Source organism: Periophthalmus magnuspinnatus, chromosome 5 (assembly GCF_009829125.3).
Source record: "Periophthalmus magnuspinnatus isolate fPerMag1 chromosome 5, fPerMag1.2.pri, whole genome shotgun sequence".
In the NCBI taxonomy this organism is placed as follows: domain Eukaryota; kingdom Metazoa; phylum Chordata; class Actinopteri; order Gobiiformes; family Gobiidae; genus Periophthalmus; species Periophthalmus magnuspinnatus.
This window is the reverse complement of record NC_047130.1, coordinates 25,563,768-25,585,356: the sequence shown is the minus strand read 5'-3', so window position 1 is coordinate 25,585,356 and position 21,589 is coordinate 25,563,768. Positions and strand designations below refer to the sequence as shown.

General features: G+C 39.6%; 2 protein-coding genes across 3 annotated transcripts in view; one reads left to right on the top strand and one right to left on the bottom strand.

Moving 5' to 3' along the window:
* Positions 1 to 2,872, top strand: part of fkbp5 (FKBP prolyl isomerase 5) — a 52,179-nt gene extending 49,307 nt beyond the window's left edge. For both annotated transcript variants that reach the window (XM_033966151.2, XM_033966149.2), the window contains exon 11: positions 557 to 2,872. In XM_033966151.2, coding sequence (XP_033822042.1) covers positions 557 to 661 — 105 coding nt within the window. In that variant the 3' untranslated portion in view covers positions 662 to 2,872. The remainder of the gene's footprint in view (positions 1 to 556) is intronic.
* A 403-nt stretch (positions 2,873 to 3,275) lies between these two features.
* On the bottom strand, positions 3,276 to 21,212 carry LOC117370669 (sodium- and chloride-dependent GABA transporter 2-like). Its single transcript, XM_033966148.2, has 15 exons — positions 21,009 to 21,212; positions 13,685 to 13,875; positions 13,122 to 13,256; positions 11,799 to 11,939; positions 11,637 to 11,721; positions 11,427 to 11,559; positions 10,434 to 10,568; positions 9,553 to 9,656; positions 9,294 to 9,418; positions 8,564 to 8,676; positions 7,791 to 7,928; positions 6,525 to 6,627; positions 4,664 to 4,764; positions 4,262 to 4,432; positions 3,276 to 4,189 (listed from the first exon to the last, which is right to left on the bottom strand). Exons 2-15 carry the CDS (start codon positions 13,869 to 13,871, stop codon positions 4,076 to 4,078), a joined length of 1,785 nt encoding a protein of 594 aa, XP_033822039.1. The 5' UTR covers positions 13,872 to 13,875; positions 21,009 to 21,212; the 3' UTR covers positions 3,276 to 4,075.
* Between the last annotated feature and the right edge of the window lie 377 nt (positions 21,213 to 21,589).

Sequence of the window (21,589 nt, the reverse complement as noted above, 5' to 3'; positions counted from 1 at the left end):
CAAAGCAATATTATTTCCATGGCAGACCCTCCAGCAAACACCAACTCCAAAGTTACATAGTGCAACTTTAAATCAAATCTGGGGTGAAGAATAAACTAAAACAGCACAATATATTAAAATTATCAGCAAGGGCAGAAAAAAATGTGAGTACCCACAGTTTAATTCTTCGGTTTTTATTGCAGATTATCGCTGTGTTTTTATGGAGAACACTACCATCTAGTGGTCATGTGTGAGATTGCTTATAGGACTTAACATGCAGTAGTTATTTCAGGTATTTCAAACTATGGTTACCCTCCTCCAGGGTCAAAGCAATTAAGCAATTTAAATAAAAGTATTATATCTTTTGAATGGGGAAAGGTCTTTTATGGGTCCTCACAAAGTAGCTGCTTGATCTTCAGTTACTTTTGGAATATATTTGAATTTTCATACGACAGACTTTGGATGATTAATACTATTTGTAACATACTTCCAAAACAAAACAAAAATCTAAACATTATACACAGTGAAATACAATTATAAGTATTTTATTTGAATGCATTTTTTTTACGTGTAACAGGTTAATGTCAGGCCAAAAAGGCGGAGGGATGATGGCCTCAGAAACTGCATGAATGGTGAAGTCTGTAGCAAACGACGGCGATCACGGAGTGCGTCTCAGGAGTGAACCTCTTATATAAAGACCATTGAACTAAAGGGAGTTTGAACTGTCATCCCTTTTGCTTTCCCAAAATCCTTGGAGCAAAGACAGAAAGTTTAGCCTCAAAATCCAAACTTATTTCTCCCATATCCGGCGGACCACTCCTGCAAGACCTTCCAGAGCGACAAGGAAAGAAGAACTGATAAGAAAAGATTTGTATTTTTTCTTATTTTGTTTTGGATTATGCTGTCATTTGCAGACTCAAACAGATCGGTTTGTACATTTGTTTTTTCGGGAGCAGCTGCATGCACCCATTTCGGTGTTTTCGGAACTCTGACTTGAAATTTTGTTGATGTGCAATATAAAAAATAAAGTGTAATAAGTCGCATCAAAGTTGTCAAAATACAGCTAGAAGAAGCAACTTTACAGTATCAAAATATACAGATCAGATTTGACTTTAGGATCATTGATGGTGAATAACACACATCAAGAACATAGGTTAAATGTATTGTGCAACACATAATCGGTCTGGCAATCTAGCGGTGAACCAATGTGACAGGCCGTTCATGGTTTTGTTTCTCTGTTTATGTGGATACTTAAATCTGTTGATTTACAGAACAGAACCTGGGTCTGTTAGAAATGGAATGAAATCTGACTACACACATCATTGTGCTGCAGGCACTATGTAACATTTCTGGTTGGGATCTGCCACCTGATTGTCTCCATGGAGATGTGATTTCGTGGCCTGGAATGTTTCACAATATGTCATTAAACGTGTATACAGCTCAGTAATTATTTAGGGTGAGGTAAGGGTGTTTCTAGTAGTACTGCTCAAAAATACCTTGAAAAACATTCATTCTTACTGTGAGGGCTTCACCTCACCACAAATCTCACATATTACTTGACCTGGTGGCCAATTGCCATACTCTGGAACATTCTTGGCTGAGCAATAACATCCCAGTGGAAATAATTAGATGGCAGACCCTGCTCCCAAAAAGTTACACATTGCACCTTTAATTGGTCATCTCTTGGTGTAGATTTCAGTGTCAAACAACGTACTTTAATATGAACAGTAAAAGTTTATGTGAAGAAAGTGCCCATGCAGGATCTATCTAAGAAGCAGCACACATTGCAGATGTTTATCTACACATATGTAAACATCTGTTTGTTGCTGATTTCCTTGTTGATAAAGTTTTATTTATTGGCAATTGGACCATAGTCAGACACTAAATATGTTTTTTATCCATCATATTTGTTGTGTCTATTATGAACTGAATCATTTTGAATAAGATACCAGTAGGTGAGTTTACTGAGATACCTGCTTTGTATCTTTGACTGGACTGCCTTTAAGAGTAGGGAATTTGTATAAATTGATTTGCAAATTGGTGGCAGCTTAAAAGAACATTACTTTGCCCAAAGCCTGTATAAATAACATCAGGAAGGGCATCTGATGTAAAGCCTTTGCCAAATCAGTAAATGAAAAGCATTTCTTTCAGTTATTATACCTAATTGAAAAGGCAGAAAAACAGAAATAGCATTTAAGATTTCTTCATCAAACCTCAAATATTTGGCACTGACCATTATGTTCACACTGTCCATGTACAGTATGTAAGATGTAGATAATCTTAAGCTTTAAACTCCGTTATCTCTTGATACATTTCACAGCTAAATGCTTTGTTTTACAATTTTCTTGCCTTCAGACCTAAGCATCCTGTGCATCTACTCTTTATGGTGTGAATGTTTTTTTGATGGTTGACAATGATGCACTTTGGTGAGGGTGAAATCAACACTGTTTTCGATTTATAAATGTCCAGATATGATCTGGACTATTGTAGACTTGAGATCGGTTCAAAATGAAACCTCAGCTGTCTTAAATATCTTGTGTACAATGACTGTATGTATGTATGTGTGTTAATATATATTGTTGTATGTTAGCAAGGTTTTTTAAAATAGCTTGTGGCTTGATGTTTTCAAGTATTTCTGGCTCTCAACATTCAATATTTTGTACAGTAGAAAGAGCATGAAGTACTTTTTCTAGTTAGTTGCACTGAAGGACATACAGGATATCTATTCCCCTTTGACGCTGCACTCATCCATTTGAAAACAACTTTGTGCAAATAACAGGAAATATTTGGACAAATCACAACGTTTAATGCAGTGGAGGCCGATATGAGATTAGAGAGCACTGCAGTGCCCAAAATGTACCAAAATGTTTACAACAATCCAAACTCTCCTTCCTTAAGAGGCAAAACAAGATCCTTGTTTCAGACACATGGCATGTATGCAAAACTAAATATTTTCCAACAAAAAACAATGTATGGTACCTTTGTTCATGTCTTCTTTATATATATTTTTTATTTTTTGCACTTTAAGGTAAACAATAAATCTGAAAGTTGCATTTTAAAAGTGTAATTGTTACTCGTGTTTCCATCCCTCCACATTTATCACCAAATCTGCATTTTGTAGTGGGGTTTTAATTTGGTTAATTTAAACATGAATGTAGTTTCATGTAGTTACATATTCCAATGGTTCATTTGTCTTCTGATAATTTCTTCTAGTGGATTCTTTTTTCAGAGCCCGGCTCGCACTGCGGGAGAAGATACGATGCACTACAAATCTGGTAGAACATTAACACTCAGCAAATTTATAATAACTTTTATTTGTTTCCAGAGTTAACTCTTTACAACACCATTAAAAAAATAAATGTTTCATTTATTAAGTAATGTAATTGTTTTACATAAATGGCATCTGTTAAAACTAAAAGGTTATATGTTTTGTTTTTTTTTGTTATTCAAAAGCATTTTTACAGTCATTGTTTACACTAAAAGCAAGAATTGCTTTGTAAAAAAGTCACAGCATTCATATTTTATCACACATCAAACGTAAGGCAATAATTGACAGTCACTCACCATTAGTTTGATAATTCTGTCATAAAAAAACAAAACAAATTATAAATAAAGAAAGTGATTGGGAGGTCACTACTTAATACACTTATATTACATAAAAAAATCATTACATCTTACTTAGTCATTAATGCTGACAAGTGGCAGTTATTCAACTATTTAAATGGCTTATTTATTAAAATAGTTAGTTGCACACAATATTTATATACAAACCGCCTGTTGTGAAGCTACAGTTTTGAGGAGTGGACATGGAGTTTCACAGTTTTTGAGTAAAAAGAAAAATAGAAAGTCATTGACTTCAGCAGGAAAGAGGAGACACTTTATTGGCTAATGATACGGCTCGTGCGTCTTTGTGCAAATTGTAATTAGAGAAAATATTCAATTGCATAAATCTGACCATATTCAACACTGAAAGCTGTCCATACTGTATACACAGTGTGTATATAAAGAAGGAATGTTTTACAATAAAATGTTATGGCACATTTACACATTTTTAAAACCTAAAAAAGTGCACAAACCGAACTGTGCCTTAAAGTTGTCACTGGGACAACTTTCTATCGATGCACGAGCTCATGTCCAGCAGCTCCAGGGCTTTTCTCTCCGGCTTCGTCAAAGGCAGGTCATTTGATCGTGTGCACAGGGTGGAGAATCTCTATTAAAGAAAATGTGATGAGTAATTATGAATAGTGACTGCATTCAAATCAACATGGAGTGAAAAACTAACCTCTCGTAGTGTTCCTGGGGTGATGCTCAACATGTAGACCATAATGATTGGGACCATGAGAGTGGAGGAGAGAGTGAACCACCAGCCCAGAGCATAGCCCCACCATGGATACTCTATAATGTTGTTGAACTTCAGAGGAGTGTATTTGACCAGAGAAAATACAAATGTCCCCTGTAGAAAAAACAAGTAAAAACTATTACCATAGAATTCCAGTGATATGTCTATATAGTGTTTAGCATTTCATTGGAGTGCACAAGTAAAAGTGGAATGCCAATAAAGTTGAATTTAATATAATCAAATTACAATTTGTTTCCATGATAATTCTTATAAAGTGTGAAACTCTCTCTAACTCTACTCTAATGAGACATGCAGAGTCAATATTTCATCTCATGTGCTACTTACCAAACAGATGACTGGTGTGACAAACTTAAGACAATACTTTATGATTGGAAGAGGCCTGTATCCAATCATGTCCTCAATGTTATCATAAAAACGGTCTGCACCTGTGAATAGATATATAATAATACATATATATATATATTTAGCATACTTGCATATAAAGTCCAACCTCATGTCCTTTTTAATAATAAATTCAAAGATAATTACCGTAAATTTCGGACTATAGAGCGCACCTTGATATAAGCCGCACCAGCTAAATTTGAAGAGAAAATCAATTTTGTACATATATAAGCCGCACCTGAATAAAAGCCGCAGGTTTTCATATTGTAACATGAGATATTTACACAGAAAGACGCTGCACCGACACGCTTTTTTTTAAACTGTGCCTGAAAATTGGCACCAACACGACAACAACACGGGATGAACACATCTGCAGGTTTAGAAAATAAAGCTGCACCAACACGGAAAATCTGCTTTTATTTCCTCTGAAAACTTTTGTCGTCTTTTTACATTGACCAAGTTGGATTCATTGATGTCGAGCTTACGTGCAGTGGCTCTATTTCAGGGGTCGGCAACTCGCGGCTCCGGAGCCGTATGCGCCTCTTTCAGCCTTATACTCCGGCTCTGCGTGGCTTGGGAACTGACACAGACACAGCTCACAGTCCTGCGTAAAGAGCCCTGATTTTCAGACGTTGTGCGCACAGGGGTCAGGAGCAACTTTGGCCCGTCCCTAATGACACACTAATAAGCTCGTCCGTAGATGTATCATGAAAATCCTGCTGGAAATCGCCACAGAAATCTATTTGATGTAGTAGCAAGTATATTATCTGCTCTTGTCTCCGCGATGACGTTTCACGTATAACACATCAGACACGACGCACAAAAGTAGAGCCACAAGCGAGTGAAAATGAGCCAAAACAAAAGTCTTTGGAGAGCTTTTAACAAAGGGGGAAAGGACAACTGAGGAGCCAGAAGAGGAGACTACGATCTCCAAGAAAAAGAAAGATAAATTTAACAGACAATGCCTACTTAAAATCTGGGTTTGTCGCTGCAGGTGACTCTCACGCACAGAGTCCGCTCTGCGTAACATACGGGAAAAGCAAATAAGGCAATGAAACCTTCAAAACTGCTTTGGCACATGGAGAATAAGCACCTGGGATTAAACGATACGCTACGAGTTTTTTTGTTGTTGTTTTTTTAAAGAAACTGCGGAGTAGAGTAGACATAATCACATAATCAGCGCGATGCATGATGCAGCGGTTTGGTGAGTTGTATTTTTTTATGCACTTAAGTTATTTTTGCCATATTTATCTGCCACGTGTAGAAGGCTTGTCCGTGAAAGTAAAACCTACATTATTCCGTTACATTATTGTTATTATACAGTGTTATCTTCATTTTAGATGTCAAAAAGTATTTGCGGCTCCCAGTGTTTTATTTTATGTGGAAAGTGGGTCCAAATGGCTCTTTGCGTGTTAAAGGCCGACCCCTGCTCTGTTTCCTTTCTGTTTCTTTATCTTAAAAACTGCATCATATCCATTTCATGATGCGCAAAATGATCGTTCAAAATCAAAACTAGTGAATTCTTCAGAGCAGAATCTTTCCCCACGTCTGTCTCACTTTTACGTTTACAGCTAGAGAGCGCCCCCCAGGGGCCGTTATCCAGTAAAATTCCATATATAAGCCGCACTGCTGTAAAAGCCGCAGGGTTCAAAGCGTGGAAAAAAAGTAGCGGCTTATAATCCGAAATTTACGGTAGCTTAAAAACTGTTAACTTTTTAAATTGCTATGATGTATGAAGCAACAGTCAAAATTAAGAAGAAAAAAATCCAAAGGAAAGAGGATTCATATTAATAATAAAACTGACCATAGACCCATCCAATGGACACAGACTGAAGGAAGGCGAAGAGCAGCAGAGTCATGCCGCTGCAGGCGTAGTAGTCGAACAACTGGAAGATGTAGAGCCCCCCCTAAAAGTCAAAGCACAAGACTGTTATCTTTGCACATGAACCAGCCAACAATAGCCCCCCTCTCATCTCTTCTGACTGTTACAGTGGCGTGCACGTCCTAAATAGAAATGATGCAATGGGGGTTTTTTTCAGCCGATACTGATATCCAACTTGGGCTGCTCCTGTGGTGGATGTAGAATAGATATTTGCAGACACCAAAATCAATATTTTTAAATCTAACCATGGATTTCAGACAAAAATTAGGCTGTTACAATAATGGTTAACAATTTCTTTTGAAAAATGTTGCATACAGGTGTTGTTGATGATGATGATAATGATGATGATGGAGTAAAGTTCACAAATTATCTTTTGACTTTAGTAAAAATATCCACAAATTGAATGGTTAGGAGATATATAAATAATAATAAATAATGTGTTGCATGATTGTGTAAGGACGCATTTTAGCCTACTTGTTTTTCTATTTCCATCTGAACTCACAAGTCTGTAAACTGGCACATCTGACACTGAGGACAACGGGAATGACATGTGAGCAAAGACGGCAGCTTAGAAAAAATATCTGTGCCAAATATCATCTACATTTTCAATTTAGGAACCCGTGGGGAACCTTCAAACATCACTGATCAATATTAACAATTTCAACAAACCTAAATAAGAGTTGTAGATTAGTAGCTGACCCTCATACAAATGATAACGGGAGTTCGTCATCACTATTCCTCAAGCAGTTTTTTTTCCTTGTCACATATTTTTACAGTTAGTGCAGAATTGTTGGAAAAAGCCTGCATTTACATTAAGTAGTATGACCCTTCCCTGGAGAGATGAAAAGTACAAAACCCAAACATAGTCATTTGACAGCTTACATAAGACACAAGACGTTTCAACATGCCTTTCTAGGACTGCTATATTCGCAATGGAACTGAAACTGCAATTTGAATGGCTGCAATTATCAACGCTCAACACCTGCAATTATTAAATATGTGTGGATCTTACAAAAAACATAAAATTATTCTGTATTTAATCAGTCTTACAATGCAAGGACCGTTTATTCCTGTTCCTGAAATGCATGTGATTCAATTATTAGTTTAAATTGTAAATCAAATTGTAAGAATCAAAAGAAAAAGAAGGCAATTCAATATTTCTCCAAAAATATTGTTGGCGCTGCTTACCTCTGTAACCATGATCAAGCCAATAAAGAAGCTGACGACACAGATGGAGAGAAGAAGGAACTTGCGCCGATGTCCCACGTGAAAGTAGGAGGGGTACAGGTCTGAAATGGCTGTAACCAAGGCTTCTAGTCCCACAAACTGAAAGACAATTCATAACTCAATTTAGTAAATGGTTTCTTGAAGAATAAAACGATAGCCTAGACTAATATTTGGGCAAAATTTGGCTTTTTTTAAGTTACTAAATAGTACTCAACTATATATAGCAGCAGCTTTTCTTTTCTGTTTTTTTTTTTTTTTTGCTACGCCTTTATGTAACATTTCTGGAGGGGGATAGAGGGGGGGATTTTTTTTTTTGCCTGGAATGTCCCATGGTATTGCATTTAAGCAGTGGGTGATGTCTTCAGGCCAAGTTTAATGCTATATTTTTGAAATGTTCTACACAAAGTAATCACACCTCTAATAAAACAAGCAAGATGGTGGATCCTTCACTTGGTAATTCATCTGATGCTAATCCTATTTTACTTTGACAGTTCCTGGAAACTACTGAAATGTTGATCATTCCATAAAAAAACACCTGTCAGTTTGGTATGAGTCCTAGATGAGCCCCTTGTCTACTCTTGTAAACCAAGAACCAACTGTCAGCGAAAGAAATACATTGCAATTGTTTTATATATTTGGTCGATCCATATAACGAGACCTGTTTCATCACGGGAATACATTTATAGGATGAATGATGATGCTACATGAAGGTAATTATTGAAAAACATGTTTACTTCACTGTCAAGTCCCAGTAAGATGATCATAATAAAGAAGAAAATGGCCCAAATCTGAGGGAAAGGCATCATGGCGACTGCTCGAGGATAAGCAATAAATGCCAAACCAGGACCTGAAACGAGGAAATCATATTATAAGAGGACATCGATAACAGCATTTATACCACAGTCAGTGAGAATTGCCATGCACTATTTTTGTATAACTGCACAGAACGGCAAGAGTTCACAATCACAGTATATCTCTACGCCATGAGCATCACCATAGCAACGGGTAACCAAATGAACTACAGTCAGACAGGAACTAGCTTCAATTAAAACAGAAATAAGTAATGCTTTGAACATCCACAGACAGCCAAAAGGTCGTCAGATTTAAAAGTAAACCCGTTTCAGTTGGTGGGACCATGGATGAAACGAAGAGCAGTTTTAATGTACGCCGGAGTCCAGATACCGTCACCAGTGCGTTAAGTCAGGATTAAACAATGAGGAGCAGTGTGTTACCTAAGCATTAAACAACTTGGAGCTGTGCGTTACGTAGTTTTAACACATGACACGGAGTCATAGAACACTACATTGTGAAGTGGAACATAACACACAGCTCCAAGTTACACTTATGAAGAAAAATATGCAAAACAATTGTATATTTGTTTAATTATGAGACAAATTTAACCCCTTATTCACAGTTTTAACACGATTGTTAAAAGCACTAGTTCCCCGATTAAATTGCCCTTACCTGATTCAGCCACTTTTGATATTTCTGTATTCTGCTCATACGCCATGAAGCCTAAAGCTGAGAAAATGGCAAACCCAGCTACAAAACTAGTCCCACTGTTTAGAAGGCACAAGTACACACAATCTCTGGAAGAACCACAACAGAAAAAATACTTAATTTTTTTTTATCTCTTTGAAAATATAATATTATAATAGTTTATGATAATGGTATATAACTATAATGGTGTATAACTATGTTTGATTTTCTGTGATAAACCTACTTGTAACAGTTGTTATTGTACTTATTATAGCTGCCGAGAGCCATTAAACACCCAATGCAGATTGCATAGGAATAGAAGATTTGAGTCCCAGCATCCATCCACACCTATAAAACAGATAGGACAGATATTATATTATTATATTATAACATAAGAGAGCCATTTCACATGTCAACAATACTGAGGGGATTGATTTCTAGTCATAGGCCTGCACTATTGTTACAGAATTAAAACACAACTCAAAATTTAAATGTAATTGTCCCATTCATATCACATCCATAAATATGCACTATATCACTTTTCAGAATGAGAGTCTGCCACATGCTTGTCCCCATCGTATTGCTTTGCCTGTAATGTTCTAAAGAATGCCATTAAACTTATCTATCTGGATAATGTGCTTAAGTTTGCATTGATTAAATCACAGGTATTGCAGATAAGATTATATATATACATTTTTTTTCTGTTGGTCTAGCAAATTCTTGTGACATGATTTTGCTTTTTATTTTTTGTTTTGTTTTTTTTGCAGTCCTGCACGCTACTAACGTTTCTGGATATGTGTGTCTTTTTGGTGAAGTAACAGATATTTTTGTAGGCACACTGTGAAACATTCCAGGTAAAAGGCAAGTGGTCGACTCTCCACCAGAAATGGGACACAGTGCACCTTCTATATATGTGGTGCTGATTCTAATCAAATACGTGCAAATATCTGTCATGAACCTTTAAGATACTTTTTTTTTTTAACTCTTCAGAATATTTCAAAAGCAAAGATTGCAAGAGCATGACAGTTGATAGGAAACAGCCAGAAGGGACCATAAAGTATATGTAGTCTAGACATGTGACTATTGAGGAATGTGTGTCTGCTGGGGATGCAGATGTGCTCATACCTGAGGGTCACTGAGGCGGGACGGGTCCGGGTACAAATAAAACTTAATACCATTTAAGGCTCCTGGCAGTGTCAGACCCCGCACCAAAAGTACTGCTAACATCAAATAGGGGAATGTGGCAGTGAAGTAGACCACCTGAAACATATTTACAATGTTGGGGAGGACTTTTGAGTAAACGATTAAACTATTAACTAAGAAGTGATTAAAAACAAGTTTTAAATAATTTTTCATTGTAATTTTCTTACACTGCTTTTATTTATGTTTAGGTCCTTCTTTAGTTTGGCATAGTTTAGTCCTGTTTTTATTACTAGTTCAAGCCTGTATAGTTCAGTCCTCATTTGGTTTGGGTACAGCCCTTCTTACAGTATTACCGTATATATTGTGGGTACTTTTAATGTCCTATCATCAAATTAATTCATATGGCTCTCTAGACAATATGCATGTCATGTTTTTTACAACCTACAATTACATAATCTGATCATTCATTGCACTTTCTCTACCAGCAGATTCAGTGAGTTGGACAGGTGTTTTAATAAGGTGTATTAATAAAGGTGTATAATAAACATTTAAAACTTGGCTTGGCAGATATATGACATTTACCTAAGCCAGGAAAAACACGTAAGTATTATTGAGTGTTTTTGTAAGTCTGATCCGTGTTTCCAGGAACACCCTCTACCAGTTTTACAGACTGAAACTCCTCTAGCGAACAACCCCATCTTTGTTTTATTTACCTAAGCCAGTTTTAATTCTTTTAATGCCTAGCTTAAATTAACAGGCGGGTTTTGCCAGAATAGTATAATCTGGTAAGAATAAATACTCATTTCACTGCATCTAGAGAGTTTGATGATGTGTTGTGGCAACTCTAGAGCCAAAAGACAAAGCAAATATGTCCCAGAACAGTTGTTTAAATGGTATTGTAATTTAATATAACAATCTGATAATCTTTAAAATTCCCCCACCCAAAAAAAGTTGTTTCTAACCCTTATGTCTTACCTTTCCAGTGGACTTCACTCCCTGCCAGACACAAAAGTAACATAATACCCAGGAAAGCAGAAGGCACATAGCCAACTCCCATCGGATCCCCCCAAGCTCATGGACACTTCCTGATAGGTCCAAAACTCTTCTCCTACAAAACAAACTTATTCAGAACTACATAATCAATGTGCAGCATAGAGTAGGCTATGGTTTCAACGTTGTACTCACTCCCAAAATTCTCGCACAGGTGATGTTGCATTTGCCGCTATGGTCACATTTAAATTACTCAATCGATCGAATTCCACACATGTTTCTAGACAAGACAATATACACCATGATTATGTTCATCTAAATACAATGGCAGCATCCAGTTGCATTAGTATTGCTTACTCGTGTTCCAGCTGTTTCTGCAGCTTGCCCAGGGAAGTTCAGTGCTGAAAGATGAGAAGAGATACAGGAATGCCCAGGCCAAAATAATAATGTAATAGATGCTTGAGTACAAAACAACCACCTGGCTACCGTAACCAATCCCTGCAGAAACAGAGACAGAAAAATAATGAATATACAAAAACACAGAAAATAATATCCTTTGTGTGCTACTGTCATAACTGCAAATCCTTGTGTCGCTATTTTTGTTGCTTTAAAACTATCTTATAAATTCATTAATGTAACAAAATTGGTCAGGTCTTGTTTTTATTGAGCACATTCAAAAAGTGACTCCATAATTAAACAGATGACGTGCATAAGGTAATAATTATTCACACAAGGGCCAGACAGAGAGAACATCTGTTAATGTGAGAAGAAATAGTTCACTAAACAAGATTGTGGATGAAAAGTCACACTATTACTATTTCACCATTTAGACTCACCTGGACGTGCATGTGTTTGTTCTACTTAAAATATAAACCTACAAAGAAACATCTTTTCTCTTCCAAGAACATTTTCAGGTATGTAATATAAAACAGTATTCTCCATATTAAAACCTATTCAGTGTTTATTCAGTTGTTTCAGAATATAATTTCTTTATTCAAGTGTGGGGACAGATACCATAGCTCTCACCTGCTGCTATTCTACCTCCACGAATAAAATGCACCTTTTACACAGAATGAAAACAATCTAGCCACTGTACAGGTTATTATCTGTAGTGTACATTAAGGTTACACTGTGCTTCTTATTTACAGAAACAGTTATTCATTCCATAAATACATTTTTCCACATCTCCAAGTCAGATTTGTAATGACAGTGTGAGTGCACAATACCAGTCTGTTGGGTTCTGGCCCTCACTCAGAGCAGGAATGTGCCCTGGCTGCCATCGGACTTGTTTACCACATGAACTACACGACCAATGGAAAACTCAGTGTCTAGTGGACCAGGAATACATTTATACTATTACCAATTTGTCCTAATACCAATAACAGAAGCAGTGAATGAGTGAGCTGTTGATTTTTCCGTATGTCTCTTGTAAAATCAAGATTCCGTCATTTCTAATAGTCAATGATCGACTTGGGTCTTTCTGATTTAGGGGTCTACAGTTAATCCACGGTCAGAGCATGCGGACTGGAGCAGAGTTCAAACTTTGGAGGTAAAACCGTGACTTTTTTTTATGTGAAGCTGCATTTATTAAAAGTCTGTAGTGTTTAGGCCCAGGAAATGAATATTGAAAACCATTTGTATATGCTTTTTATATATGAATAATGTGATTAATCAATTTACCTTGAAATAAGGGACAAATTTTTTTCCAGCCCGTGATGCTACCCTGTTTGGTGTACTGTCCCATCGAGGTTTCCAAGAGAAACAGAGGAATCCCACAGGTGAAAAGGAACAACACATATGGGATGAAGAAGACTCCTGAATAAAAGACTCAATATTATTAATCAAATTACTTTAAAGGTAAGTAAGGGTGTAAAATGAGCTCCTATAAGGATGTATTAAAAAAGAGGACATAAGGACATGATATACAGTCAGTGAGTGGCATTCTTGTTCTACATGTCATAATTTCAGATGGAGGGCAGGGGACAATATAACTCCATACTGTGATCATATTGTGACCTTCAACTGACAACAAGCATGCCTTCCGTTGTAGCACAATACATGCTTTTCTTTATTTCTACTGACAAGAGCATATAGTGTGTATGTGACAGAGTATATACATTCAACTTTGTGCTAGGTTTTGTTTTTGTATGTAGATAGGTCAAGTAACTGAGACGTTAAACATAAACCAATTTGACCTGTTGTCCAGCCCAAACAATTACCTATTAGATGCACGGTAAACTTACCACCTCCATTCTTGTAGCACAGATAGGGAAACCTCCACACGTTCCCAAGGCCAATGATCTGTCCCGCTACAGCCAGAAGGAACTCAATTTTACTGGACCACTGCCCCCTGCTGTGGGGGCTGAGCGGCAGATGGGAGGTACTCTTTTCAAGCCTGACCTTGACATCAGGAGCAAAGGTCTTATCCATCGCACTGAAACAGAAAAAGCAGTGTTTAGTGGTTTGTAAGAAATGATGTATCCAGTGTAAATGCTATTTATATTTTGGCTGACCAACACCAATAATGATATAATATTTATATTTGGAAACATGTTAATTTATAGTTTAGAGATTGACTATTTTTGTTTATTTAAACTATTTGCATTTCTTTATAAAATGATAATGCTCATTGTAGGGCTGTTGTTGAGTCAATTAACTGGATGATGTAGTCATTTTGTATTAGTTGATTTTATGTAGATTATAAGGATTTATACGAACAGCACAAGAAGGGAGTGAGTGTGTGTTTATATATTTGTTTTTTTAGCCTTATAGCTTTACTCTGCTGGCACAGTGTTGTGTTAGATTTTATGTGTTATTTATGTGTTATAATTATTCAATATTATTTTTATCTGATGTGCTTGAATGTTTCAACACTATAATGATCTTATTTTATAGTCTCTTCTATGATTAAATCTAACCCTCTCGAACAAATGTTTCCACTCCCACTTGTGTACATTTGTATATAGGGCACAAAAGACGCCATTTCAGTGCATTCACTCATGTACAGCTCAGTCCTGTACAGCATCTCTCACATCAATGTTGCATTTGTGCTGCTGGCTTGGATTAGATGTGGGAGTGTAGAAAATATGTGTGCCAATACATCAGAGTTTGAGCTATTTAAGTCCACACAATCCACAGCAATGTGCATGGCCACACTGTCCAGGAGCATCTTAGGTTCTGTTTGCTCAGGAGTGTTTATTTAGAGTTGGATTGGGTCAGATAGGGGAAAGCATATAAATATATAAACTCAGACTTCATGTTGTAATGTAGCGCTCATAAATAATCACTTAGTAGTGACTGGCCATCAGGCCATCACTGCTCAAATGTATTACAAGTTGTTAACTCTCAGCGATTGAAGAGGTATTACAATATGAATTTTGAGAAGAATTCTAAAAAGAGTGAATGTAGAATTGTATACAATTAATTGTAAGGATGTTTACCTACAGTCTATGTTTACCTTTGTGCCTTTTGTCTTTTAAAGTGATAGTACGTAACTTTCTGGAGGTGGCACGTCATCTGTATGATTCCATGGAGAGTTAAAAATGGTTACTTCAGTACATTCTCCATGGCGACAGAAACATTTTATCCCACACTGTGGGATATTATTGTCAATGGAACAATATTTCCATGGAAACAAGCAGGAAGAGGCTCAAATAAGAGTCAGGTTTGTGGAGATGCAAGTCTGCTCACAGTAAGTTTTTTCTATGTTTGTCAGTGCAACAAAAACATTCATAAGAAAGAAGAAATAAAAAAGCATAAACACATTTTCAGACAAATACATACTGTGGCTTTAAATTCTTGGAGCCAGTGGACACACAACAGTTAACTACAAAAAAAATGTGCCTATAGTTCCAGATTAAAGTGTGATTTCAATGACACAGTAGGGCTGGCAATTCATTGAATTAATTTGATGAATTCAGATATTTAATAATCGAAACTTTGAAAGATTGCTAAATCGTGAAATCGTTATGAACCAAGTTTAGAGCCTCTGCTGTTTGAAAGATGAGCCGTCGCTGCTGTGATTGTGTATGAATAAAACTGTAATCATCTAGTGTGTACAAAAAAACAAAAAACCCAAATAAAAATACAGGCGCCCCCCCCCCCCCCCACCCCCCCCCCCCCCCAGTGTGGGGGTGGTGTCCCTGGCTTTGAACCAGCAACCTTGTGCATAATACAGCTATGGTGCAATTGGACAATGTTGCGTCTTTTACGTGTATTATAGGGGGTGCTAATGTGTGGAGTGGCCATGTGATTTTTTTTCTTATTTCTGTTCCTGTTTGGATTCTGCTCCTGTGATTTTGAGCTCTCTCGGCCAAGCAAGTGTGTGTGTGTAAGACATTTTTAAATTATTTTTTTAGGTGTCATTGCGCCCCTGCTGGCCAACCGTGAAAAATGACCCACGTCATTATTTTACTCCTTGCCATGCATCAGTTTATTCCCCAAATTTCATACGAATCCATCACGCATCTACGATGTGAATTTGAGCTGTCTGGACAAATGCCTGTTCAATATTTTTCACTGGTTTGTTTTGGAGGCTGCGTCCCTGCTGGACAATCGTGAAAAATGACCCATGTCCGTAATACATTTTTTTGTTTCTTGTCATGGGTCTCATTTATTCAGCAAATTTCGTAGGAATCCCAAAAAGTTGACGTTACATGTCTATGGTAGGGGGCGCTGTAGTGTTAAGTTTATTTAGGCTTTATCATCCATTACATTCAGGCCAGAGTCACGCATCCGTGACTTGAACGTGAGCTGTGTAGGCCAATGCCGGTGGTCGTGAGAAGACATGAAAAAAACAGGAAGCAAAGGTGTTTTTTTGTCTGTTTTTCCTCAATATGGAATGTGAAATATGAGCTCATTTGGACCAAAAACCTGGGACTCGATATGTTTTAAAAACAAAAAATCTGATGAATCAGATGAATTTTCTATCTGAGATGTCCGACTTCTGTCCATCGCAGGGCAGGGTTCAGTGCATTGCTTGTCTCACAGTGTATCACTGTTCCAATTTTTGTGAGTGTATGCAAAAATTGCCCAAATAGCCTAAAAATTTGCCAGACCGGTCGATCCTATACCACCGTGTTTTCATCGACGTTCAGGGGGTGAAAAATGGGTGAAAAAACTAATAATAAGAAAATGACAGAGAACAATGCTTCTCACTTTGTGACTGGTGAGGGCCAAGGAGAAAGAACAATGGGCCAATAATAATAATAATAATAATAATAATAATAATAATAATAATAATAATAATAATAAAACAGTTATTATAACACATCTACAACAACTTTCACCAATATGGCTTACATGGAAAGACTATACTAGTTAGTACTACGGTGTAAAGGTGAGTAGAGTAGCCAAAACCTTTACTCAAGTAAGAGTAAGGTTACATCAAAATGATATTACTCAAGTAGAAGTACAAAGTCAGCCGTTGTTCTCCTGGGGGACTTCAACGCCCATGTGGGTAACGACAGTGACACTTGGAGGGGCGTGATTGGGAGGAACGGCCTCCCCGATCTGAACCCGAGTGGTGTTTTGTTATTGGACTTCTGTGCTAGTCACAGTTTGTCCATAACAAACACCATGTTCGAGCACAAGGGTGTCCATCGGTGCACATGGCACCAGGACACTCTAGGTCGGAGGTCGATGATCGACTTTGTTGTCGTGTCATCTGACCTCCGACCGCGTGTCTTGGACACTCGGGTGAAGAGAGGGGCTGAGCTGTCAACCGATCACCACCTGGTGGTGAGTTGGATCCGCTGGCGGAGGAGGAAGCCGGACAGACCTGGCAGGCCCAAGCGCATTGTGAGGGTCTGCTGGGAACGTCTGGCGGAGCCCTCTGTCAGGGGGGTCTTCAACTCCCACCTCCGGGAGAGCTTCTCCCTGATCCCGGGGGAGGTTGGAGATATGGACTCCGAGTGGGCCATGTTCTCCACCTCCATTGTCGATGCGGCTGCTCGTAGCTGTGGTCGTAAGGTCTGTGGTGCTTGTCGCGGCGGCAATCCCCGAACCCGGTGGTGGACACCGGAAGTAAGGGATGCCGTCAAGCTGAAGAAGGAGTCCTATCGAGCCTTGTTGGCTCGTGGGACTCCTGAGGCAGCTGATGAGTACCGGCGGGCCAAGCGTGCCGCGGCTCGGGCAGTCACAGAGGCAAAAACTCGGGGTTGGGAGGAGTTCGGGGAGGCCATGGAGGAGGACTATCGGACGGCCTCAAAGAGATTCTGGCAAACCGTCCGACGCCTCAGGAGGGGGAAGCAGTGCTTCACCAACACTGTTTACAGTGCGGGTGGAGAGCTGCTGACTTCGACTGGGGATGTTGTCGGGCGGTGGAAGGAATACTTTGAGGATCTCCTCAATCCCACTGTCACGTCTTCCGAGGAGGAAGCAGAAACTGGGGTCCCAGAGGCGGACTCGTCCATCACCCTGGCTGAAGTCACTGAGGTGGTTGGCAAGCTCCTCGGTGGTAAGGCTCCGGGGGTGGACGAGATCCGTCCTGAGTACCTCAAGTCTCTGGATGTTGTGGGGCTGTCTTGGCTGACACGTCTCTGCAACATCGCGTGGCGGTTGGGGACAGTACCTGTGGAATGGCAGACCGGGGTGGTGGTCCCTCTGTATAAGAAGGGGGACCGGAGGGTGTGTTCCAATTACAGGGGAATCACACTCCTCAGCCTTCCCGGTAAGGTCTATTCCAGGGTACTGGAGAGGAGAATCCGACCGATAGTCGAACCTCGGATTCAGGAGGAGCAGTGTGGTTTTCGTCCTGGTCGTGGAACACTGGACCAGCTCTACACTCTCCATCGGGTCCTCGAGGGCTCATGGGAGTATGCCCAACCAGTCCACATGTGTTTTGTGGATCTGGAGAAGGCATTCGATCGTGTCCCTCGTGGTGTCCTTTGGGGGGTGCTCTGGGAGTATGGGGTCCGGGGCTCTTTGCTAAGGGCTGTCCGGTCCCTGTATGACCGGAGCAGGAGCTGTGTTCGCATTGCCGGCAGTAAGTCAGACCTGTTCCCGGTGCATGTTGGACTCCGCCAGGGCTGCCCTTTGTCACCGGTTCTGTTCATTATATTTATGGACAGAATTTCTAGGCGCAGCCAGGGGCCGGAGGGGGCCTGGTTTGGGAACCACAGGATTTCATCTCTGCTGTTTGCAGATGATGTTGTCCTGATGGCTTCTTCGAGCCAGGACCTGCAGCAGGCACTGGGGCGGTTTGCAGCCGAGTGTGAAGCGGCTGGGATGAGAATCAGCTCCTCCAAATCTGAGGCCATGGTTCTCGACCGGAAAAAGGTGGTTTGCTCTCTCCGGGTGGGTAGTGAGTCTCTGCCCCAAGTGGAGGAGTTCAAGTATCTCGGGGTCTTGTTCACGAGTGAGGGAAGGATGGAGCGGGAGATTGACAGGCGGATCGGTGCAGCGTCTGCAGTGATGCGGTCGCTGTATCGGTCCGTTGTGGTAAAGAAGGAGCTGAGCCGGAAGGCGAAGCTCTCAATTTACCGGTCAATCTACGTTCCTACCCTCACCTATGGTCATGAGCTCTGGGTCATGACCGAAAGGACAAGATCGCGGATACAAGCGGCTGAAATGGGCTTCCTCCGCAGAGTGGCCGGGCGCACCCTTAGGGATAGGGTGAGGAGCTCGGTCACACGGGAGGAGCTCGGAGTAGAGCCGCTGCTCCTACACGTTGAGAGGAACCAGCTGAGGTGGCTCGGGCATCTGCTCAGGATGCCTCCTGGACGCCTCCCTAGGGAGGTGTTCTGGGCATGTCCCACCGGGAGGAGGCCCCGGGGAAGACCCAGGACACGCTGGAGGGACTATGTCTCTCGGCTGGCCTGGGAACGCCTTGGGGTCCCACCGGAGGAGCTGGAGGACGTGTCCGGGGTGAGGGAAGTCTGGGAGTCCCTGCTTAGACTGCTGCCCCCGCGACCCGGCCCCGGATAAAGCGGAAGAAGATGGATGGATGGATGGAAGTACAAAGTAATGGTCCAAGAAAATACTTAAGTAAAAGTTACTTAAAGAGTAACTGTCTGGGTGTAACATTAATTTGAAGTTAATGTAATTTGAAGGACAAAATATGAATTACACAAAGCACAAAGGGAATAGCTGATTGTGTGAACTTTCAGTTAGATCTGGAGGAGCAGCACAAAACACAAGTGTTCAAATCATAAAGCTTTTGTCACTCACTTTTGGAAGAGTAACCAAAACTTTTTCTCAAGTAAGAATACTGTTTCTTTGATTTAAAAAAAAATAAAAAAATAAAAAAAATCAAGTAGGAGTAAATGTTTGCTGCTAGAAAAGTACTCTGAAAAGCACAAATACAAAGTAAATGGAAGAGTAAATATAACAGAGTACTACCCACCTCTGTGTGCACTGACAATAATGTATCACTTGAGAACGAATATTCTTTCTACGAACAGCAGCAAAGCAAAAACAGGCTCAAATCATTTAAAATACTTAATGTGTCTTCTATTATTATTATTTTTTTTTTATAATAACTGAAGATGCATCCATCCAACTATGTAGATACAATAAGTCAATAACAATAAATGGACCTGATTATTTAAATCCTGCTTCAAATAAACTAAGACAGAGCTGTAGCCGGTAATCTACCGTGGTATTAGCAGTCAGTCTGTTTACACCAAAACTGAGAAAATGCTATGTTTTGGTTAAAACAAGATGCTTTTAACCCAACCAATACAGGGAAGCCCCTACATACCCAATGCACACCTTCAGTGGTAAGAATGAAACAAATGACTAAACCGAAACAAACACCAGATAAAAGAGGAAACACTCAGATGACAACGACATGACATTCAAATGATCTGACATACTAAGGCAGATGCTGTTGACACATTAGAGAAACCACAGTAGAAAGACAGAAAACATATTTATTGTACTTATTAGTATTTTCAAAGTATATGGATTGTCCAGTGTGTAAAGATGCTCCTGTAGAGTCACCCATCAATCTTTTCATCTGTTTTGTTTAAATAGCCTCCTAAATGACTGTTCAAAGGTGGAAAGTCGAGTATTCCCATTACTTGCAGGATAAAGTATAATGACTCAGTGTAAGTAGGGTTAGCCTGTTCAAAATGTTGTTACCTAAAAGCAACCACTGACCTAATGGTAAAGATAGATTTATCAGCAGACCTGGTTGGCATATCTTAATTTATTTTTACATCCTGGGCTGGCCTAGTAAGCAGCCTTACTTGTGTTTGGTTGCTTTTACTCTTATAAAAAACTACTAGGCCTATACAAAATTATATTTTAAGACCAACTTAAAGCTCTGCTGCTCATGTATGGAACATAGTGTTATTCACCAGTATTAACTACCATTTCACACTTTTTTTTTAGCTTTGCATTCTCCTCGCAGTGGGAGATTCAAGCAGTCTGACAAAAGGCATGTCGAATAGTAGGCATACTAAAAAGGAGAAATAGCGCCTCTCCCAGCAGCGTAGCGTGTAACCTTTGGCCTACATAGAGCTGCGGGCGCGGAGTCACTCAATGAACTCTGAATAAACTACCCAACCACTCTTGCAATTACAATCAGCTTTAGAGTCTAGAGGAAAAAAGTGAAAATTGTACCTGTAAAAACGTCAGGTGCTGTATGCCTATGCGTCCATTTAATCTGAGTGGAGACTCATCAGGCTCCAATGGGGGAAACCGACTCCCCAAGTGTCAGGCGCACAGTGCCACTGTGACCATGAGGGCCCACGCGGAGCTTTATACGCACCAGCGTGCGCGTGGAGGAGTGTGCGTGAGAGTGTGCGAGAGACAAAGGGACATGAGCAGTGTGCGTGTGTGCATGTGCGTGTGTTTGTGTGAGTGAGTGGGTGCGTTATTTGCTCATATGAAATAAGCCACTTAAGGCGGGGCTTAGGGAGTCACGTGATCTGAAGAATAAGAAGGGGGTGTGTCTCAGAATGTAAGGCACGTGGATGTACAGCACAGTCAATGGTCCAGACACTATTCAATTTAAATATTGGCTCTATCTTAAATATTATGTATGTTTTATTGCATGTATTGAATTTAAAACAAGCCCTGGTTTGTTTTTATTTGTCGCATTGTTTCATTGTGTTAATAAACATAAGCATGAACGTGATTGGACAGCTGACATCTGTTTGTCCTCACTTGTGTTTGTCCTTTCATTGTATCAACTGTTAAGG